The sequence below is a fragment of the Sinocyclocheilus grahami genome, unplaced genomic scaffold (genome assembly GCF_001515645.1).
Source record: "Sinocyclocheilus grahami isolate Dianchi unplaced genomic scaffold, SAMN03320097.WGS_v1.1 scaffold257.1, whole genome shotgun sequence".
Taxonomy (NCBI): Eukaryota; Metazoa; Chordata; class Actinopteri; order Cypriniformes; family Cyprinidae; genus Sinocyclocheilus; species Sinocyclocheilus grahami.
In genome coordinates this window covers 791,198-810,938 of record NW_015505436.1, presented here as the reverse complement: position 1 = coordinate 810,938, position 19,741 = coordinate 791,198, and the positions used below count along the sequence as shown (strand labels likewise).

General features: G+C 39.8%; 2 protein-coding genes across 2 annotated transcripts in view; both read left to right on the top strand.

Moving 5' to 3' along the window:
- cadps2 (Ca++-dependent secretion activator 2) overlaps window positions 1-12,029 on the top strand; it is a 159,301-nt gene extending 147,272 nt beyond the window's left edge. Inside the window, exons 22-27 of the mRNA XM_016290322.1 lie at window positions 1,227-1,301; window positions 1,544-1,627; window positions 1,741-1,773; window positions 7,269-7,376; window positions 11,126-11,230; window positions 11,486-12,029. Of these exons, the coding sequence (XP_016145808.1) occupies window positions 1,227-1,301; window positions 1,544-1,627; window positions 1,741-1,773; window positions 7,269-7,376; window positions 11,126-11,230; window positions 11,486-11,656 (576 nt within the window). The 3' untranslated portion in view covers window positions 11,657-12,029. The remainder of the gene's footprint in view (window positions 1-1,226; window positions 1,302-1,543; window positions 1,628-1,740; window positions 1,774-7,268; window positions 7,377-11,125; window positions 11,231-11,485) is intronic.
- A 3,661-nt stretch (window positions 12,030-15,690) lies between these two features.
- Window positions 15,691-17,963, top strand: LOC107598909 (fez family zinc finger protein 1-like). The gene is made up of 4 exons (XM_016290348.1): window positions 15,691-16,446; window positions 16,526-16,660; window positions 17,390-17,522; window positions 17,664-17,963. Exons 1-4 carry the CDS (start codon window positions 15,691-15,693, stop codon window positions 17,921-17,923), a joined length of 1,284 nt encoding a protein of 427 aa, XP_016145834.1. The 3' UTR covers window positions 17,924-17,963.
- Window positions 17,964-19,741: the final 1,778 nt, after the last annotated feature.

The following is a 19,741-nucleotide window of genomic DNA, read 5'->3' as shown; positions in this document are numbered from 1 at the left end:
CACTTTTCCAGTCCTAACAAAAACACAGGTGCTAACTTCACGAAAAAAAATATGAATTTTCTCCAACAGTGACACAAAGTATGTGGCCTTGTGCGGCAAGATAGTTGCACGGCTGCGAGAAAACCGCCACTTACTTCTTAGTATTGGGTTAAAAGGTATTTCTCAACGCTCAACTGATTTTCCTTCACGCAGGATTGAATTTAGTGGCCGTCAGTGCGTGTCGGCGTGTTTGCGAAAGACTTGATTTAAAAACAAAGAAAAGATCATTTTTCCCGAGTTTGCGTGCCGCTTCATCTGGAAATACAAGGTTACGCTTTATATGCCGCCATCTCGCTGAAGTGACTGTGAAGTGGATGGCTACCAGATAAATGTTTTCAAAAGAAATTATTGTTCTTTTGGTTTTCACACACACGGCAAAGACCTCCCTATTTAATCGGCGCTAATGCAAAAAAAAGAGCCCTCGCCGTTTAGCCGTATAAAAAGCAAACATGGAAGTGTTAATTGAGGTAAAAAGTCCTCAAGATTCTCCTATAATGCCATTTATGAAAAAACTGCCAATTTGCGCACAGGAAAAAAAAGGGTGAAAAGAAAATTAGGGCTGCTGACAGTGACCTCTTAGCACCCTCAATTTGTCACCGATCTGCACGCATTGTTGATTGAAATTTTTAATTTGGGTGTCCTTTAGATTCGCCATGAATAGCCATTGTTGGCGGAGATGAACTCCTACTTGCAGCGCATGCAGCAAAGGCATCTATTCAGCGCGGCCAAATGGATGCGCTCTCTCTCTCTCTCTCTCTCTCACTCTCACCCACCCCAAGCCCTCGCTTTCTCCTTCCTCCTCTCCCTCTCGCTTTTTTCCCCCACAAAAAAAATAGGTGAATAAGACTTATCAGACATGAAATGGCGGATTAATTGAATGTAGTGTGAGCCTTTGCTCGCCGCAGCTGGATGAGTTCTTTAGAAAAACACAAGGCTGCCCTAATTGTGGCCCGCACAAAAAGTATCCTTCAAATTCCTTTGCCCTAAACGAGAGCAGGAATGCCATTCACGGGCATAATGGGCCTAATAGCTGCTTAACTCAGCCCTATCGCACGGGGAGGATTTTTCCCTCTGCTGAAATATGTCTTTGTGAGCTTGTTGTTCTTTTAGGATGCCTCGCGATCCGTGCCTTTCCCATCGCACCTATTGTATTTGTTGATGTTTCTCCTCCTCTTCTTGTCCTACAGCAGCAGTACCACTCAAAAATCGATGTCCTGATCGATGAGGCCTTTAAGGAGATGATCTCCTCCTTGGTCTCAAAGGTACTCCCAACAGCCATCGTCTCGGCCTCTTTTGAGCCGCCACATTTCACAACATTGAGATTTGGCTTTTGCCCATTCTTTTCAGCTGGCCTTCACGGCGAGCCGACTCGAAACGTGCCAGTGTTTCGGGAAACATTATATCCGTTGTATCGGTTAATGTTACTTTGTCCAAAATTGTTAATTGTTGCTTGTGCGAAAGGTGAATGCGCCTGTCACGCAAACATGCTTCTTTGCTTTCACAGTTTGCAGCTGTTCTGGATGGGGTGTTGTCCAAACTCTCACGATATGACGAGGGAACATTCTTCTCCTCCATCTTGTCTTTCACGGTGAGTATTTTCACGTTCATCCCACCCACACACCCCTTTCCGGGATCTCATTTCGTACTGAACGTTCAATAAGCCAAAGATATTCAGCAGGTACTTCTTATTTTTTTTTAAAGGTAAAAGCAGCGGCCAAATATGTGGACGTCCCAGTAAGTGTCATTTTGGACGTATAAATGCGCATGATGCCGGCATGCCCTGTGTGGATCTTTTTTGCATGCTGCTTTGCATTTGTGTGTGTGTGTTTTAGGCCTATTATTTACTTAGGGAAACAGATTCTCTATTCAGCTTTGCCAAGCGTTTCCATCTTGCTTTGTTTTTAATATTTATAAAGGCTTAATGTGTATTATTTCATCATTACTTAACACAATTATATGTTTTTTTTATCATTTGCGGTTCATGGCCAAATGAAAGCAGGATTGGAGCGTCTATCAGAGCTGGCTGAGCAAGACTAATTAGCAACCCGATTGGCTTAAAATCAGTCTCACGATCTGCCACAGTGTTGACAATGGGCCGCCGCAAGCAGAAAAAGATGCTAATGAATCACCAGGAACCAGGACTGTTCAGAGCGCAGACAGTGAGCAAGCAGAAAGAAACTAACACGGGGTGAGGGAAAGACTGAGTAGTCACATGACCTCCTGGTCCGAGACCACAGTATTACAGAAGGGCTTTCGGAATAAAAACATGAACAACAACTCATTCCAGTTAGTTCTGTGACTAATATCAGACTAGAGTTTGTGTTCATACATAGAGTATGCCAGTGTTCCTAAATTTCAAATCTTTCAAGATTTTTAAAAGCAATCTATCATGCGTATAAATGATAGATTGGCCATTTTTTCTGAATTCTTTGAATAGAATTTTCAGAAGTACAGCATTAATTTGAAATATAATTTTTTTGTAAAAATATAAATGTCTTTGTCACTTTTGTGCAATTTAATGCATCCTTGTTGAATGAAAGTATTAATATCTTTCCAAAATACTGACACCTAATTATAGTAGATAGTGATATACAGTGGCTCTAAAAAGTATTTGAACACTTATGTCACACTTAAAAATGTCTAAATGTCATTTCATTAGATGATAAAGCAAAAATCTAAAAATACATGTATAAGAAACCTTTTCTCAAAACTAGCTCTTTTTGTCTCTGTTAACCAGATTTAAATTTGCAGACATTTTTCTGTGCTGATTTTAGGGGGGAATCTGTGGAATGAAATTTAAACATTGTTAAATGTTCAACAGGGCTGAGAGAACTACACTTTTTTGGCAGATGAAAGCATTATCAAATTAACAAAAATATTTCATATACAAACACACAAGGGCCGGGAATGTTAGGATTTCTACAGAATTGGAACACCTGTTCTTAACAGTTTTTCTGTGGCATTGTGTGAATGCAGAGTCCATGTGGGCATGAGTTTAATCAAAGAGTGATTTTAGTGGCTGTATATGTAGTCAGTTTGCCTCAAGTTCACACAGGTGTTCTGCGGAGTAACCACAGGGGGAGTTCATCACATTAACTACCGACATGATCCACTAATACTTGACCACCAAAAAGTGTTCAAATAGTTTTTGACTTCATTTTGAACAGTTTATCTGCTGTTTTATCATTTAAAATATATATATATTTTAAAATCAATCTAAATTATTATACTTGTTTTGGTATTTTATCTAATGCAATAACATTCATTCATACATTATTTAAGTGTGACTTACGTGTCTAAATGTTTGTTTATGATTTTGAACAGTTTCTTTTGTTTTATCATTTGCAACTTAAAAAACTTTATAAGCTATATTTCTTGAAAAATATTACACTTGATTTTCTGTTTTATCTAATGCAATAATATTCATACATATTTACTGTATGTGTGACTTAAGTGTCTAAATTCATTTTGTCTTGATTTTGAACAGTTTGCCTGTTTTATCATTTGCATCTTTTAAAAAATACTTAAAAACGTAAAAATTTACTTTACAAGTGCTATATTTTCACTATATTTCTTTTTTAAAAATGCACTTAATTTGACATTTGATCTAATGCAAAAACGTTCATACGTATTTACAGGTGTCTTAAGTAAGTGTCTAAATACATCTGGTCTGGTTTTTAAAGTTAGTTTGTTTTTCAACTTAAAAAACTACTTTACTTCAAAAGTGTGCTTGTGCTATGTTTCTTTAAAGATATTACACTGTTTAAATATTTTCTATAATGCGATAACATTCAGACGTATTTATGTGTGACTTAAGTGTATGAACTATTTCATCTTAATTTTTAAGTAATTTTTAGTTTTGTTTGTTTGTTTTAAACAATGTCTTTATGTGAAATATTTTGCGTAAACTACGCTTTCAGATAAACGATTCTCGGTGTTATATTTTGTACTTATTGGTTTTTAGGTGCAACTTGAGCACCCAAATCCTTTTTGGGGCCACTGTAAAAAGCAAACCGACAAGATTAAGAACAGAAAAGTCAGTCAATCCCTACAAATCCCCACCCCATCGCTCCATCCGAGCTCTTGGCATTGGCTCCCCGAGGTGTGTAGCAGGCGAACACCCCATCTCCCCCTCAAATTATAACATCACCTCCACCTTGCGCTTTTGTGCAGAAGGAACGCTGCTCCATGTAAGCCCCTTTCACAGCACCAGCTGAAGACGGAGAGGGAGGGAAGAGCATGGCTGTGATCTGGCCTTTGGCACTGAACATTTCTGGGCTCTTGTCACGAAAGGTTAAGCTCCTCTGCTCCTTTGTGAAGGCTGCCATTCAAGCGCCGGGGCTTTCTGGCGAGACGCCCTCCCGATAGCGCTCTGTTAACACACTCGTTCGCACATTCACACCCACGGCTCGAATCTGCACTAGCGCTACCACAACAAAGTATTTACTCAAAACTTGCACAAACACACTTCACACGCTCTCTGCTTCGACACCACACACACACACACGCACCCACATCTGCACCTGGACAGTGAATGAGGCAGTGGCAGGAAGCCAGGTTAGCAGCTCTGTGTAATTACTGTGTATTTCGTCTCCCCTTCCCTTTCTCCTCTGTTTCCCATCCACGCCATTTATCCGCTCAGCTTAACCAGTCATTAACCTGGCCTTAATCGCACCGTCCCACACCTCTCCATTTATTCATTCACACACGGCCCACACCCAACCGTCATGGCATTGTCTGGCCTGATGGATCGAGCCTGTCCCTCGGTCCTCCGATTGGAATTTGTACGAGAAGATCGGGTTTTGGTGTGCTTATCGGTCCATCACGGGCTTTGTCGTCCTGTCAGAGAAGATCGAAGGAAGGGTGTTGGGTTAAAAAGACCCCGTCTTGATTCCACCCAAGTGCCTTTTATGGGGTCACAGGTGACTGCCATGATAAGTCAGAGATATTATTGGTTCTGCACAGGTAGTGGCAGTTTTGTTCCTTTCTTGACAATATAATATATATCTGTGAAGACCTCTCACTCAACACGATATGAAGTCCTCTTGAGATCCCAGTCGTATTTGATCAGCTGCTGTTTGTCTGGATATCGGCCGACTGTGGATGCGGTCAGGAGGTTATACTGTACCGTCCAGTGAGTGTTGCTGGTCCAGTATTAGGGAACCGCTAACTATAATTAGTGACACTTCTACATAACTTGTTTCAGTAGCGTGACAGTTTGCATAAGAGATGAATCTGGTATATATCAAACGATATATTCATTGCCAATCAAAAGTTTGAGGCCAGTAAGATTTTTTAAGGTGTTTGAAAGAAGTCTCTTATATTCAGCAAGGCTGCATTAAAAAAACAGTAATATTGTGAAATATTATTACAATTTCAAATAACTATTTTCTATTTTAATATATTTTAGAATGTAATTTATTCCTGTGATGCAATGCTGAATTTTCAGCCTCATTACTCCAGTCTTCAGTGTCACATGATCCTTTAGAAATCATTCTAATATATTGATTTGCTGCTTAAGAAACTTATATTATCAGTGTTAAAAACATTTATGCTGCTTAACACAGTATTTTAGTGGAAACTATGATGCATTTTTAGGGGGAAAAGCTATTTTTAGATAGATGCCTGTTAAATTATGAGTAGGTTGTTGTTTGGAAAACCAAAGCTTCAGTACACTGGTACTGTCACATCTTTCATTCTGTCATATGACCAACACACAAACTCACAGGAAGAGAGGCCTGACAAGAACTGGAGGTTGATGTTCGGGTGTCTCTTTGCTCTCTAATAAAAAGGGGGTTTTCCAGCATTCAAGCCCTCAAGCTACATCACCCCTTGAGTCATGGGTGGGAAACGTGTCACAGCAATTACAGCACTATTACGACATTTTTTCCCTGTTTTAACAGCCCCAGTGTGAATAGAAATGTTTTTTCACAGGTAAAAGGATTGCTTTTAACAGGGTATAAGTGTCGCAGGTGCTTTTTGGTACTTGTTTTTTTTGGGGTTTTTTTAAGTAAGTTTACATGTGTTTATTTTTGAAAGCATTTTCTCGAACATCCTTCAGCAGGCAGAGATAGTGATGGCGGCTGTCAGTGTTTTGGTATTCGTGTTTTAACTTGGCTTGCAAAAAAATGTTTGAATTAAAGGTGCACTAAGTCTTTTTAGTTTATTTGATGCAACTGTCTGATACAACTGCGCAAATTTCATACTAACACAATTGTCATGAATGCAGCATCCAGAGCCAATCCTCCCTATACGCAAAATACACAAGCTGCGTAGGGCCCCTGAAACACCAGGGGACCCCCTTGCTCTCAAAGATGTTTTAATTTTTGTTTCGTTTTTGAATTTGGCCAGCAGTTATGAAAACATGAAATTATCATTTCTTTTAATGTGGTGCGCTGTCGCCCTTTCTACGTAAAAATCTATCAAATCGTGTAATGTGAATGTACAGTCTTGCTCGAGACTAAAAGAACAAGTTGAAAGCGTACCGAGCTGCGCTTTCCACGAGCAGGATTCGAGACGGCGTGAAACACGGACAAAACAAAATCAATATTATGAGCATATGCTGAAGTTTTTGGTCCAATAAGAAATTAAGTACTAGAATATACTGGTCATGTGATCTCAAAATGGCCGCCACCATGAGGTGGACCCGCCCTTATGTAGAATTAAACAGCTTTTACCCGGCCACTGATCTGACTGATGTTTTGTCAAAAATATTGTAAATTTCTTTAGGTGCAAAATATTTTACTTAGTCCACCTTTATAGTTTGAATGACTCTGTATTAATCATCAGCATGTTTGATTAGCATTAGTTCTGTCAAATCGATTAATCGCGAATAATCATGATTAATTGCATCCAAAATAAGCTTGTTTACATAATGTGTGTACTGTGTAAATTTATATGTAAATATTAATATACACAAATACATGTATACATTTAAGAAATATATGTAATATATATTTATATGTAATATAAATCATATATACATATGAATATATATGTATACATGTAAATATTTCTTCAATATATATACATACGTGTGTGTGTAATTATATATACATATAAATATACACAGTACGTGCATATGTTATGTAAAAACAAACTTTTATTTTGGATGCGATTGATCATGATTAATAAATTTGACAGCACTGCTTTGCATAAGAAAATGAACGAAGACTCAAGATGAATAAATCTTATGACCAAATTGACTTTGAATCTGTCACTCTCAACAGAAACCTGGTATGGATCTAGCAGACACCTACATCACCTTTGTACGACAGAACCAGGATATTCTGCGCGACCGTGTGAACGACGAGATGTACGCAGAGAAAATCTTTGACGTAAGTTCCTACCAGTCAATGAACACACTATAAATGAGATTCAGTTTCACTCCACTGCTTTCAGACACTATAGCTAAAGAAATGTTTCATAATAAGTCTACAGATCGATGCAAAGCCAGCGGAATTACTTCAAGCAAGTGTCATTTGTGCCAATGCATGTGAATGAACGAACATCCAACGTCTCATTCTATTCTGTCTCGGTTCTTTTCCAACCGTGTTCCCACCACATTTCCTCAGCTGTGGGTATTGTAAAGCCGAGGTCGAGGGAGGTGAGAAGGGGTGGGGAAAGTTTTTGTAGGAAGAGGCAATGAGGCCTCACCAAGAGCACTCATCAGCCCACTGTGACCACTTCCAGTGCCTGAGCACTCACCCAGGGCTCCTGTTGACCTGTTTACTCTCAAACAACATCGAGAGAGAGAGAGCTAGAAGGCACAAATGTGTACATCTCGCTCCTTAATTTTGTTTAGAACACACTGCTCATCCTTCCGAGCTGCTTTCAGAGACAGCAGATCTATAGAACGGCACAAACACTCGAGAGGATGTACACAACCCTCCCGCCCCTATAAATCCTGAGCAGATTGCCTTCGAAAACGTTCTATTCCGAGCCAGATTGGAGAGAAGCAGTGTTTGATGTCTTCTCTTGATTTATTAGACCTTTGCAGAGGCCGCCGATGGAGACAGGCAGGCGGGATAGAGGTGCCCTGCACACCAGCAGCCCCTAATGTGTGTCACACGCTCACAGTCATGCACCGAGAAACACGGACAAAACAAAATCAATATTATGAGCATATGCTGAAGTTTTTGGTCCAATAAGAAATTAAGTACTAGAATATACTGGTCATGTGATCTCAAAATGGCCGCCACCATGAGGTGGACCCGCCCTTATGTAGAATTAAACAGCTTTTACCCGGCCACTGATCTGACTGATGTTTTGTCAAAAATATTGTAAATTTCTTTAGGTGCAAAATATTTTACTTAGTCCACCTTTATAGTTTGAATGACTCTGTATTAATCATCAGCATGTTTGATTAGCATTAGTTCTGTCAAATCGATTAATCGCGAATAATCATGATTAATTGCATCCAAAATAAGCTTGTTTACATAATGTGTGTACTGTGTAAATTTATATGTAAATATTAATATACACAAATACATGTATACATTTAAGAAATATATGTAATATATATTTATATGTAATATAAATCATATATACATATGAATATATATGTATACATGTAAATATTTCTTCAATATATATACATACGTGTGTGTGTAATTATATATACATATAAATATACACAGTACGTGCATATGTTATGTAAAAACAAACTTTTATTTTGGATGCGATTGATCATGATTAATAAATTTGACAGCACTGCTTTGCATAAGAAAATGAACGAAGACTCAAGATGAATAAATCTTATGACCAAATTGACTTTGAATCTGTCACTCTCAACAGAAACCTGGTATGGATCTAGCAGACACCTACATCACCTTTGTACGACAGAACCAGGATATTCTGCGCGACCGTGTGAACGACGAGATGTACGCAGAGAAAATCTTTGACGTAAGTTCCTACCAGTCAATGAACACACTATAAATGAGATTCAGTTTCACTCCACTGCTTTCAGACACTATAGCTAAAGAAATGTTTCATAATAAGTCTACAGATCGATGCAAAGCCAGCGGAATTACTTCAAGCAAGTGTCATTTGTGCCAATGCATGTGAATGAACGAACATCCAACGTCTCATTCTATTCTGTCTCGGTTCTTTTCCAACCGTGTTCCCACCACATTTCCTCAGCTGTGGGTATTGTAAAGCCGAGGTCGAGGGAGGTGAGAAGGGGTGGGGAAAGTTTTTGTAGGAAGAGGCAATGAGGCCTCACCAAGAGCACTCATCAGCCCACTGTGACCACTTCCAGTGCCTGAGCACTCACCCAGGGCTCCTGTTGACCTGTTTACTCTCAAACAACATCGAGAGAGAGAGAGCTAGAAGGCACAAATGTGTACATCTCGCTCCTTAATTTTGTTTAGAACACACTGCTCATCCTTCCGAGCTGCTTTCAGAGACAGCAGATCTATAGAACGGCACAAACACTCGAGAGGATGTACACAACCCTCCCGCCCCTATAAATCCTGAGCAGATTGCCTTCGAAAACGTTCTATTCCGAGCCAGATTGGAGAGAAGCAGTGTTTGATGTCTTCTCTTGATTTATTAGACCTTTGCAGAGGCCGCCGATGGAGACAGGCAGGCGGGATAGAGGTGCCCTGCACACCAGCAGCCCCTAATGTGTGTCACACGCTCACAGTCATGCACCGAGAGCGAGCTGAGAGAAGGGTCGCCGTGTGTCACCACAGAAACTTCCTCATCAAGCAGCCTCAAGTCTTACGAATCTGTCGGTTACAAAACATTCTATCTAATTTGCATCTCTGGACGGCTAAAAGTTTGGGCATGAATGTTTTTGAGTATTTCTTCTTAAGGACGAGCTGCTGTACCATTCAGCGCTGTGTTGCGAAGGCGCTCAAGGAAATAAGAAAATCAGTCGCCGCATGCCCTTGCAGGCTGCGGTCTGTTTGTCCGGGGCGCTAAATCACTGTGATTAGCGGAGCGATGAGGTTTGCACGGCGAGAGGCCGCGGCCCTCAGCCTGGTCACAGGTGTGGAGGCTGCCCTCCCCTGCCTCCCTAATGAACCCAGAGAAGTGGACACTTAAGCGTGTGATTACCGACGGAGATTCGTCTGATATGAAGAAATGCGTTGCCATTCTTTCACCTCCAACAATTAGGGCACAGTCATCTGTTTCCCAACCAGCCTAAGTGCTTCAATTAAGTGGCATCTCATCTTTCCGTTTTGCCTGGTTTTTGTTAATGGCAGGAGCGGACTTTGCTGATTATTGGTGTGCTGTTTGGATTCATTTACGCTCCCGTTGTAAATATGTGAGCTTGATGTTAAATTGCATGGGAAGCTCAATGAAAACGGTCCTAAGTGATGTATTTCGCCAGTAAACACGATGCTGTGGTCTTACACGTTTCGGTCTTGCTTGTGCATGAAATCATATTCTAAGCGCCTGGACAATCTCAGTCTTTTGTTGACGTGAGCTAACGATTTCCGAAATAAAATTACCGGGCTGATTGCAAACACAAGCTGGTGTCAGAGGTTCTCGCGCAAAACCGATTCGCAGTCTGATTGCTGCTGATTAAAGAACCGGCTTCTTTCATAGAAAAGACCGGTAATTATATAAGGCGTCCTCGCGTGAAGTAATATGTGAACTGAAGGTGTTTGAAGTGCAAGGGGACCCCTTTATTCGCAGATTCAAGTGTTAGCCCTGTAATTAGTAAGTTCGGTATCTTTAAGATTGTTATTATGTGCAAACGCGACCTCAAATGATACTTGGGGCATGGGACGATACTTGCTTGTAAGTTCAGTAATGAGAAATGAAGTAATGACTCGTATTGAATATTTAATACGTTGAATAGGTAGTCGATGTTTTCTTGGTGGTTCTTTGGTTTAAAATGGTTTTATGTGAAGCTTGAGGTGTAATAAGTTTATTTTCGAGGACCGCCTAATTCAGAGTGCGAATGTGAAATTGTCAAGGCATAATCGAAGGAGAAAAACACACATAAAGGGAACTTTTAACATTAACCAGAAGCTGCTGTCACATCTTTTCATTTGCTTAAAGTACTGAGGGTTTTTTTGCATAACATTTATGTAATCTTCAAGGTTTGTCTCTCTCTTTCTCACATGCACAGCAATGGTACAACTCTTTGATGAAGGCGGTGTGTGCCTGGCTGACGGACAGACTTGACCAGCAGCTGCATGTTTACCAACTCAAAACACTCATCAAGATTGTCAAGGTAAAAAAAAGAATACAGCGTGAAGAAGTTTTTGTTTCGAAACTCTGTTGATGCTAATTGACCATGACAAGAGTGTCAAGTTCAGCTTGGCTGCACAACGAATTCCATTACCATGAGAATGAGAGATTAATTAGCTGACGAGTGCCGTTTCAGGCGAATCCTGATGTACGAGAAGTCAAAAAGTAAAATCGACGTGTCCTTCAACTATTTCATTGTTCTCCGTGCTTGTTTTGGCTTTTTATTTTTGTCATGCAGAAGTCGTACCGTGACTTCAGGCTGCAGGGCGTGTTGGACGGCACGTTGAACAACAAGAGCTACGAGACCGTTTACAACCGGCTCACTATTGAGGAAGCCACGGCGGCCGTGTCGGCCACGGACGGTCTGCAGGGCATTACCATGAGGGACAGCGATGAAGAGGAGGGTTAACGTCTCACCTACTGGACGGTCACAAACTTGATACGAAGAGGTCGGATTCCAGCTCTCCTGATTGGAGCTCACGCTTCATACTCCCTAGCCAGTGCTACACTGCCCTCTTGTCTAAGCCGATGTCACCATGCTTGTATAAAACTCTCATTGGCCACTTACAGACAGCTAAAGTGTCTCTGTCGTTCTGTATTTGATGTGCAGTGATATGGTGGCTCATCACAAGGCAAGCTCGGGAAGCACTTGTAGACACAAATTTACCCACAAAGAACCAGCCGATGATTTGTAAGTGTATCATAGACACGGTGTACCAGAGTGAAAACTAGACATACAGAGCATGAGGGAAGTAGCGTCTGCTTATGTGCTGTTTTTTAATTTTTTTGCTTCAGCTTCGGATCCTCAGGCCAAAGCTCCAGATATGGTGGATGAAATGCTAGTTGTTCACTGTTTATTCGATGAAGTCGTGACATTGTTCCACTCAATAGCTATGAATTCACATTCAGATTCTTCTGTAGAAGTGTGTCATGTATAGTAAGCTGTCAATGTCCAACTATGTTTCAGATGAAAGAAAATGTCACTGGATTTTAACAAGAGCTGTATATTTCTATTGTCTTTGTGCACCTGAGATTGCCCAGGTGTCTTTAAGTGTTACAATTAAAGTGTTTTTAATGTCATTTCACTGGTCTTTTTTTTTTTGTTTTGCATGAAATTGTATGACACACATGAACACCGAGTATAGCCTATAAATGAAACATTTAAAAAGTCTTAAAAAACAGTATGCTTTTAAAGAGAATTAAAAGAGATTTGTATAATTTTTATATTTACATTTTTATACGTTTTAAAATATTTATCACACGCCAGATTAGTTTATAATTAATAACATTTTAGGTAAGTGGAAACAAAAACTTCAAATGCAATTTTAGTTTGTTTATTTAAAACACTGTTAAAAGACTTATTAATGCTTGCATGTGATGATCCTACCTATTCAACATTTTTGTTTTATTGAGATTTCGTTTCAGCCACTATTAAAAATTATGCCATTTGCTGGTCTCGGTATCAAACCCATTCAGAGTGTATGTTCTTTTCAGCATCACTTTAAATGGCCTTAATCTTTATTGTGCATCATATTAAACAAACCGTTAAAAAATAAAGAAATGGAATTCTATTCATAGGAACACTAGAATAGCTTACCATACAACGGCGTTAACTCCATTATTTCTAGACGTCTACACTAAATAAGACTTGGGTCACAATAATAGTAGGAGTTAAAATTATTTTTCCATTCTAATTTTGCTAAAGGTCGAATAAAATATAAAAATAGAATGTTACCCTTGAAACATGACACTCAACTAATGTAAATGTACCATTTGCTGTTAAACTCTGATAGTCTATACAAGACGACGTTTTATTTAAACTGCAAATGATTTCAGCTTTAAACGTCGTCTATTTTGGGGGTTTACTGTGATATTTTCGATTCAGCGTTCTAGTCTAGAGACCTTGAAGAGATAGTCTACTATTATTATTTTTTTCACCTAAATATGAGGTTAAAAAATGTCAAGGCTTCAAGTGTCAGAAATAAATCGCGACTGTGGGGCAATTTCTGTCATCGAATCATATCATTATATTTCTTACTGAAATGCACTTTTCACTAAAATGCAGCGCAAATAGACTATGAAAAATGTATGCATGTCATCATTATTTGACTATCATATTTGATAACTATTATTTGGACTGTAAATAAAGATGAAACACTCTCAAAATCAGCTAAACCTGATATATATATATATATATTTCTCATATTCAGATTACCGCTAGACTGGGCGTATTTCATATTGAAAACGGGCGCCGAATAAAACATGACATTCTTGAAATACAAACATTCAGCAAAACGAAACAAATAATACGATGCATTTGTGCCGTGATATCACTACAGAGGATTTTTCCCCCGTTTTGCCTTCGCCCAGCTGAAGAAATCTGAGGAGCAGCATATGACAACAGAAAAAGCTCCAAATTGCAGGTTATTCGACACCCATCTGCTTCCAATTGAACAGCAGTCCAAATTAGCAATGTTCTAAAGTCGCCCTGAAAACACAAACGTTATCATTTTAGCGCATTTATCTTACTGCTGAGCGTCAATAGCCATTAAATACATTTTTAAAAAACGATAGGCTATTACAAAGTATGTATATTTGAGAATAAGTAGGCTAATAAACCTACACATAGGCTATTTTAAAGCCACGATATGTCATCGACGCGCTCATGTTCCATATATGTTACCTTTTAAACAGAATAATCCTTCACGAAAAAAATGTCTTCGCATCGAATCAGTGTCAGTTGTGTTTCACACCGAGCTGCACTTTTCATTTCTGCTTTTGCTCGCGGAACTGACTCTCTCTCTCTCATGGCATGAGCTCAGCTCCTCGGAGGCGTTTTGCTGTTAATACCTCTCGTTTGGCGCACAATTCCCAGATGAATGTCCTCACGAGTTTTGCGTTTGGAAACGAAGGTCGTCTGATGCGAAAAATCGCTTTTCATGATCGTTTTATCTGTGTGCGCGTGAGGTGGCGCGTGATGGAAAACCGTGGAATGGTCGCGTGAAGCATCACTAATGAGACGCGAAAGCATAACAAATAATTATTTGATTATATTTCACATTAAATTGTATGTAGATATAATAGAGGAACAATCTGTGAATTTATTGAAGGCTATAAATCAGATATCAGGTGCTGCTGGAATCCACCGCTTAAACACTATGGAGACTGGGAAGTGTAACACGGGGTGAGCTGCAACACCAACAGTTTAACCAATTAAAATTAACTACAGGGGTACGATTACGATTATATGTGACCAACAGCCCCCTGAGGTGACATTATGAGACTTAGTATAAAAAAAGAAATTAACAGGACAATATGTCTTTTAAAACATACGTAGTTTACTGTTTAGGCTAGTTTACTTTAATACGGTTGTGGTTTTAGAGTTACATGCATTTGTTTCGATTTTTTATTTGCTGTTTCGAATTGAAAAATATCCTATATATTTTCTATTTTGAATGAACGTGTTTACCAAGCACATTTTATTATATATTCGTGCACAAAACGTTTATGTTTTTTAGCCTAGTTTTATAGTTTGTAACTGCAGTTTAGGGCAAAGTAGATTTATAAACAAATCTGTAGCAGATAGATATTCAATTCAATTCAAGTTTATTTGTATAGCGATTTTCACTTTACAAATCGTTGCAAATCAGCTTCACAGAAAATGTATGTTTCTATTTTAAAGTGTCTACATTAGGCTATATTTAGGCCTGGTTGTAGCTTATCAGTGGTGGCTTATGTCAAGTTGATGTCCATATGGCAGAAACGTACAGTACAATTCATGCAAAATTCATACGAGATACTTAAATCGAAAAAACAGTTGCAACCGTTTAAACAAAACTTCTAAATCCAAATATCGCGTCCATGATGTCCATACAGAGTTTAGTCTTATTTTGTGTTCGCTTTTTACCCCCCCCCCCCCCCCCCCCCAAAAAAAACCCCGCGTGATAATGCGGTTTCAAATCAGGTAATTCAGGAGTTTTCATGTCAAATGTTGACAAACATGATGCATGCGCGAGTGAGGTGCAATGATGTCACAGCGAGGCGCGAGGGGACCGGAGATTCGCCCAGCGCTTTACAGTGCTAATAAAGAGCACCTTCTTGAGTTAGTCACCCACCGCAGTGTGTAGGACAAGTGCAGAGAGAGAGAGAGAGAGAGAGAGAGAGAGAGAAGCCACTGTAGTGATTGATATAACTAAATCGAGCATCTGGGCTGCTTTACGCGTCTTTGACGTGCGCGCGTGGTGAGCCCTGAGTTGCGCTATTGACAAAACACTCTTTATTGAGCAATCCGGGGCGCCCATAAGTGCTGATTGTTCGCAATTGACAAGCAGCGGAGCAGCCAGGGGGCCTTGGCGCTTGATGATGTCTTTTCTTGCGGGTCACTGAGAGGAATCAAACTTATCTACAAAAGGAGGACGCAGGTACAGGTGCTGCGCTCAAGTCATGGACGGCGCGCTGTACCACTCAGCGGGAATATTCGGCGCCCCTTCGGCTTCGACGGGAGCAAGCATGATGGCGAGCTCCAAACCCCTCGCTTTTTCGATCGAAAGGATTATGGCCAGGACGCCCGAGCCAAAGTCGATACCGTTCCCCAACTTGCTCCACGCTCCCGTGGGGAAAGCGGAGCCCAAGCAGTCTCCCGCGCCGCTGCACTGCATGATCCCCCTCATGCCGCTCGCCTGCGAGCCGCCTCATAAACTTCACGTCAATGGATTAGACCACCCTGACGCGTTTTCCTACAACGCGAGCGAGCTGCTGAGCATCGGCTTGAATTACAAGAACGAGCAGCCAGACGCGACGCCATCGGCCATAGGACAGTACAAACTCTTCCGGCCGCGCGTCGTCAACCAGGCGTCGTTCCACGCCATGGGCGCCGCCGTCTGTTACCTGAACTGCGGGGAAAGCGCGTGTGCGCCTCACGCGGGTTTGGTGAACCTGCACCCCATGGCGTCGTACCTCCTCAACGCGCCGCTGCACGCGCGCCAGAAGAGCCTGTTCTCCTCGGAGAAGAGCAAACCGGACAGGTGTGCTCCTCCCGGCGCGTCTTTTAAGGAGCTTTCTCACTCTCACCTGCACCATTACATGAAGGAGAGCGCGCACATCTTGTCGGAGAAGCTGTTCAAGAACTCCGCGGCCAAATTAAACAGCGGCTCTCCTCAAACCAAACCAAAGGTGTTCACCTGTGAAGTTTGTGGCAAGGTGAGACGAGCGAGATCGATCTTCTGTTTAAGCACAGATTGCATCCTGCACTTTATATAACGCGATTTGCAATTTGCAGGTGTTCAACGCGCACTATAATTTAACGCGTCACATGCCGGTTCACACGGGCGCCAGACCGTTCGTCTGCAAAGTGTGCGGCAAGGGATTCAGACAAGCGAGCACTCTGTGCCGCCATAAAATCATCCACACTCAGGTAATCAGGATTTTACAAATAACTATTGAAATCATATTACTGCTGCTGGTGTAATATCTCAAATCAATGAATTAACCTACACTGAAAAAGCTGTGTAGAAACTATTGTCATTTGCTGATAAATTTGTTACAAAGAAACGGCAAGTAACACAAATGTGAAATTTCGTAGAAAAAAAACTGAAATGGTATTTTCTCGAAAAACGTAATATTTGTTTCATTTAGGCCTTCATCTTTGAAGAATAATAGTTTACAGTGTACTACTATTTTATTGGTAAATATAGTCATATATATATATAGCCTAATAAACGCATTAATTGTGCTTATTAGTTTTAATACAAAGAAAAGAAGAAATTCTAAATCAGAATTTATAAATGTCTGTTTTATGCAATTTTCAAGTAGGCCTAAAAAAATAGAATAAAATCATGGAATAAAAGCATGCTTGCATATTTTCTTTGTCTGTATTAAAAGATGTATTTCTTAAGACGTTTTTGGATTTTAATTCATGACGAGATAATGGTTTAAGTTTTTAAAAAATCTATAAAGGTTCAAATAATTATATAGCCTAACGGAAAAATTAGCGATCCCTATTTATCTCATTTTCAGTAATAATAATAATAACAATAATAATAGAAATTTTATTTCCGTTTATCAGTATTCCGTTTATTTGCAGTCAATAGTAGCTTTAGCTTTATTGTGTGTGTGATAACGTTTCTTCTCCATTTGTCTGCAGGAAAAACCGCATAAATGCAACCAATGTGGCAAAGCTTTCAACCGAAGTTCAACTCTCAACACTCACACACGAATTCACGCGGGATACAAACCCTTCATTTGTGAATTCTGCGGCAAAGGATTCCATCAGAAAGGTAGCTGTTCTAAAAGGGATTTTATATTTTATATTCATCGTGTAACAATAAAGATAGATAGATAGATCGATCGATAGATATGATTGTTTTGTGGCATGTTTTGGGGGATTTGCTTCTCACATTTGTTTGTTTTTGTTGTAGGAAACTACAAAAACCACAAACTGACCCACAGCGGAGAAAAACAGTTCAAGTGCAATATCTGCAACAAAGCCTTCCACCAGGTGTACAACCTCACCTTTCACATGCACACGCACAACGACAAGAAGCCTTTCACCTGTCCGACATGCGGCAAGGGTTTCTGCAGGAACTTTGATCTTAAGAAACACATTAGGAAACTGCACGACAGTTCCCCAGGACCCCGCTCTCCATCGACATCCACTGAGAGCCTGGAGGCGCAGTAAACCTCCTCCGCGTCCCGGGGGAAAAATAATCATACAAATAATCGCGCATGCAACGTTTTATTTTTTTTTATGTATTTGTATTATTATTTGTATCATTTTGAGCGACCGTCATCTTTGTTGAAGCTCGTCTGTGAATGGTAGATTATTCCATGATTCTTTTTACTCTCAGGGTAACGACAGTCTTATTTATTTGAAACTGTACCGCTGTCATTAACTTAAGGAGAGTAATCGAAACCCGTATAATTCTCGTGACCGCTGTGTATTTTAAACCCCATTTTATATGTTTATTATTTATACAGTTCTTTGTATTAGCTATACTGTTTGCCAACTGTAAACGTTTTGTTAAATCAATGTGAATATATATGCAAGGCTTGTTGTAAATTTCCAATGACATCTGATCTGTCAAAAAGATAAAACATATGATAAAGGGGGAAGGGAATCCAAATAAATAAAACATATCTTATGCTATATATTTTGTTGTTTGTGAATACAAGCAGACTGCGTTTTTTAAGACGCATGTTATAAAGAAGACTCATGGAAATAATAGATCATATCTGAGAGATCGAGACTGTATAAATATGCCAAGGAAGAGTTTCTTTCTTGTCGAGCAATAGGGTCTATGCAATGACGGTTAGCCTATTTCATATTTCAGTTTAACTGAATGAAATGTAAATGCCATAATCAGTATCATAATTCTAGTGCTCTTTTCTGGCACTAATAGAATTGCAGAAATCAGTAGGCTATCTGTAAATATACTGTGCGCACATTATGAAGAGAAAGGCCCCCTCTGGTGGACGAAACTAAAAAGGGAAATATTTAGTATTTAGGGATATATACTGTATACAGTATCTATAACTGGTAAATGTATATTTCCTGTATGGGAAAGAGGCCACTGCAATTATAACGGTACTAAACAGGTGCTGAAACTATTTTCACAAAAAAGTTGCCAAAGCTCAGCGGTAATTGGTCAGATTTAAAAAGGTTGCTTGTACAACTATTTTATATTTAATGTATTGATATGTTTTTTTTAAAAAGAGCTTGTATTAGTGGTTTGTATTTGGATTTATTGGAATATAGATGCCAGTGATTTGGTTAATAAACAGATCTCGAGGCATTGTGGGAATGGGGTGGGGCCATAAACTACTTCAGCACCACAAGACTGAACAGCTCCCAATATTATATTACAAAAATATTCTCTAAATGCCAAAAAAATATCCCTATTATGCCTGCCGTGAGCGACTTGCAAGGCAACACGGTATTGATACTCATCTTTGTATTCTTCTTTTCCAAGTTTCTGCAAAAATGGAACACATTCAAACTCAATTCAACCTTTTTGTAAAACTTCAGTTTCTATCATTCTACCCCCCCCCCCCCCCCCCCCCCCTCCTGAATACTGAATTTTGCTTTGTCTTTCTGTCATAAACCTATTTCTGTTTCCTACATCTATACTCGGTGTCGTGTTATATTTTGATTCTCGTTCACAGCCGACAGAAAACGACTGTAAAAATCGTATTTACATTTACACCAAACAAAGGTATAAAACTTTAAGAATATTAGGGAAACTGACTTGTTGGTATTTGCTCCCTGGCCAATCTATTTAACACGACAAGTCTGTTGTGGTTTTAATAATAACATCGCAAGACATTTTTATGAACTTGAAGAACAAAGAAACAAACCAAACTGAAAGAACAGATTTTACCTCATCGCTCCTTGCGCCACAGTATTTGTAGGAGCGCGCGAAAGGGGCGGGGCCTGTTTCCTCACGCTACTCGGTCATAAAGCTGCGACGCGACGTCAAGGGCACGCGACGAGGCAGAT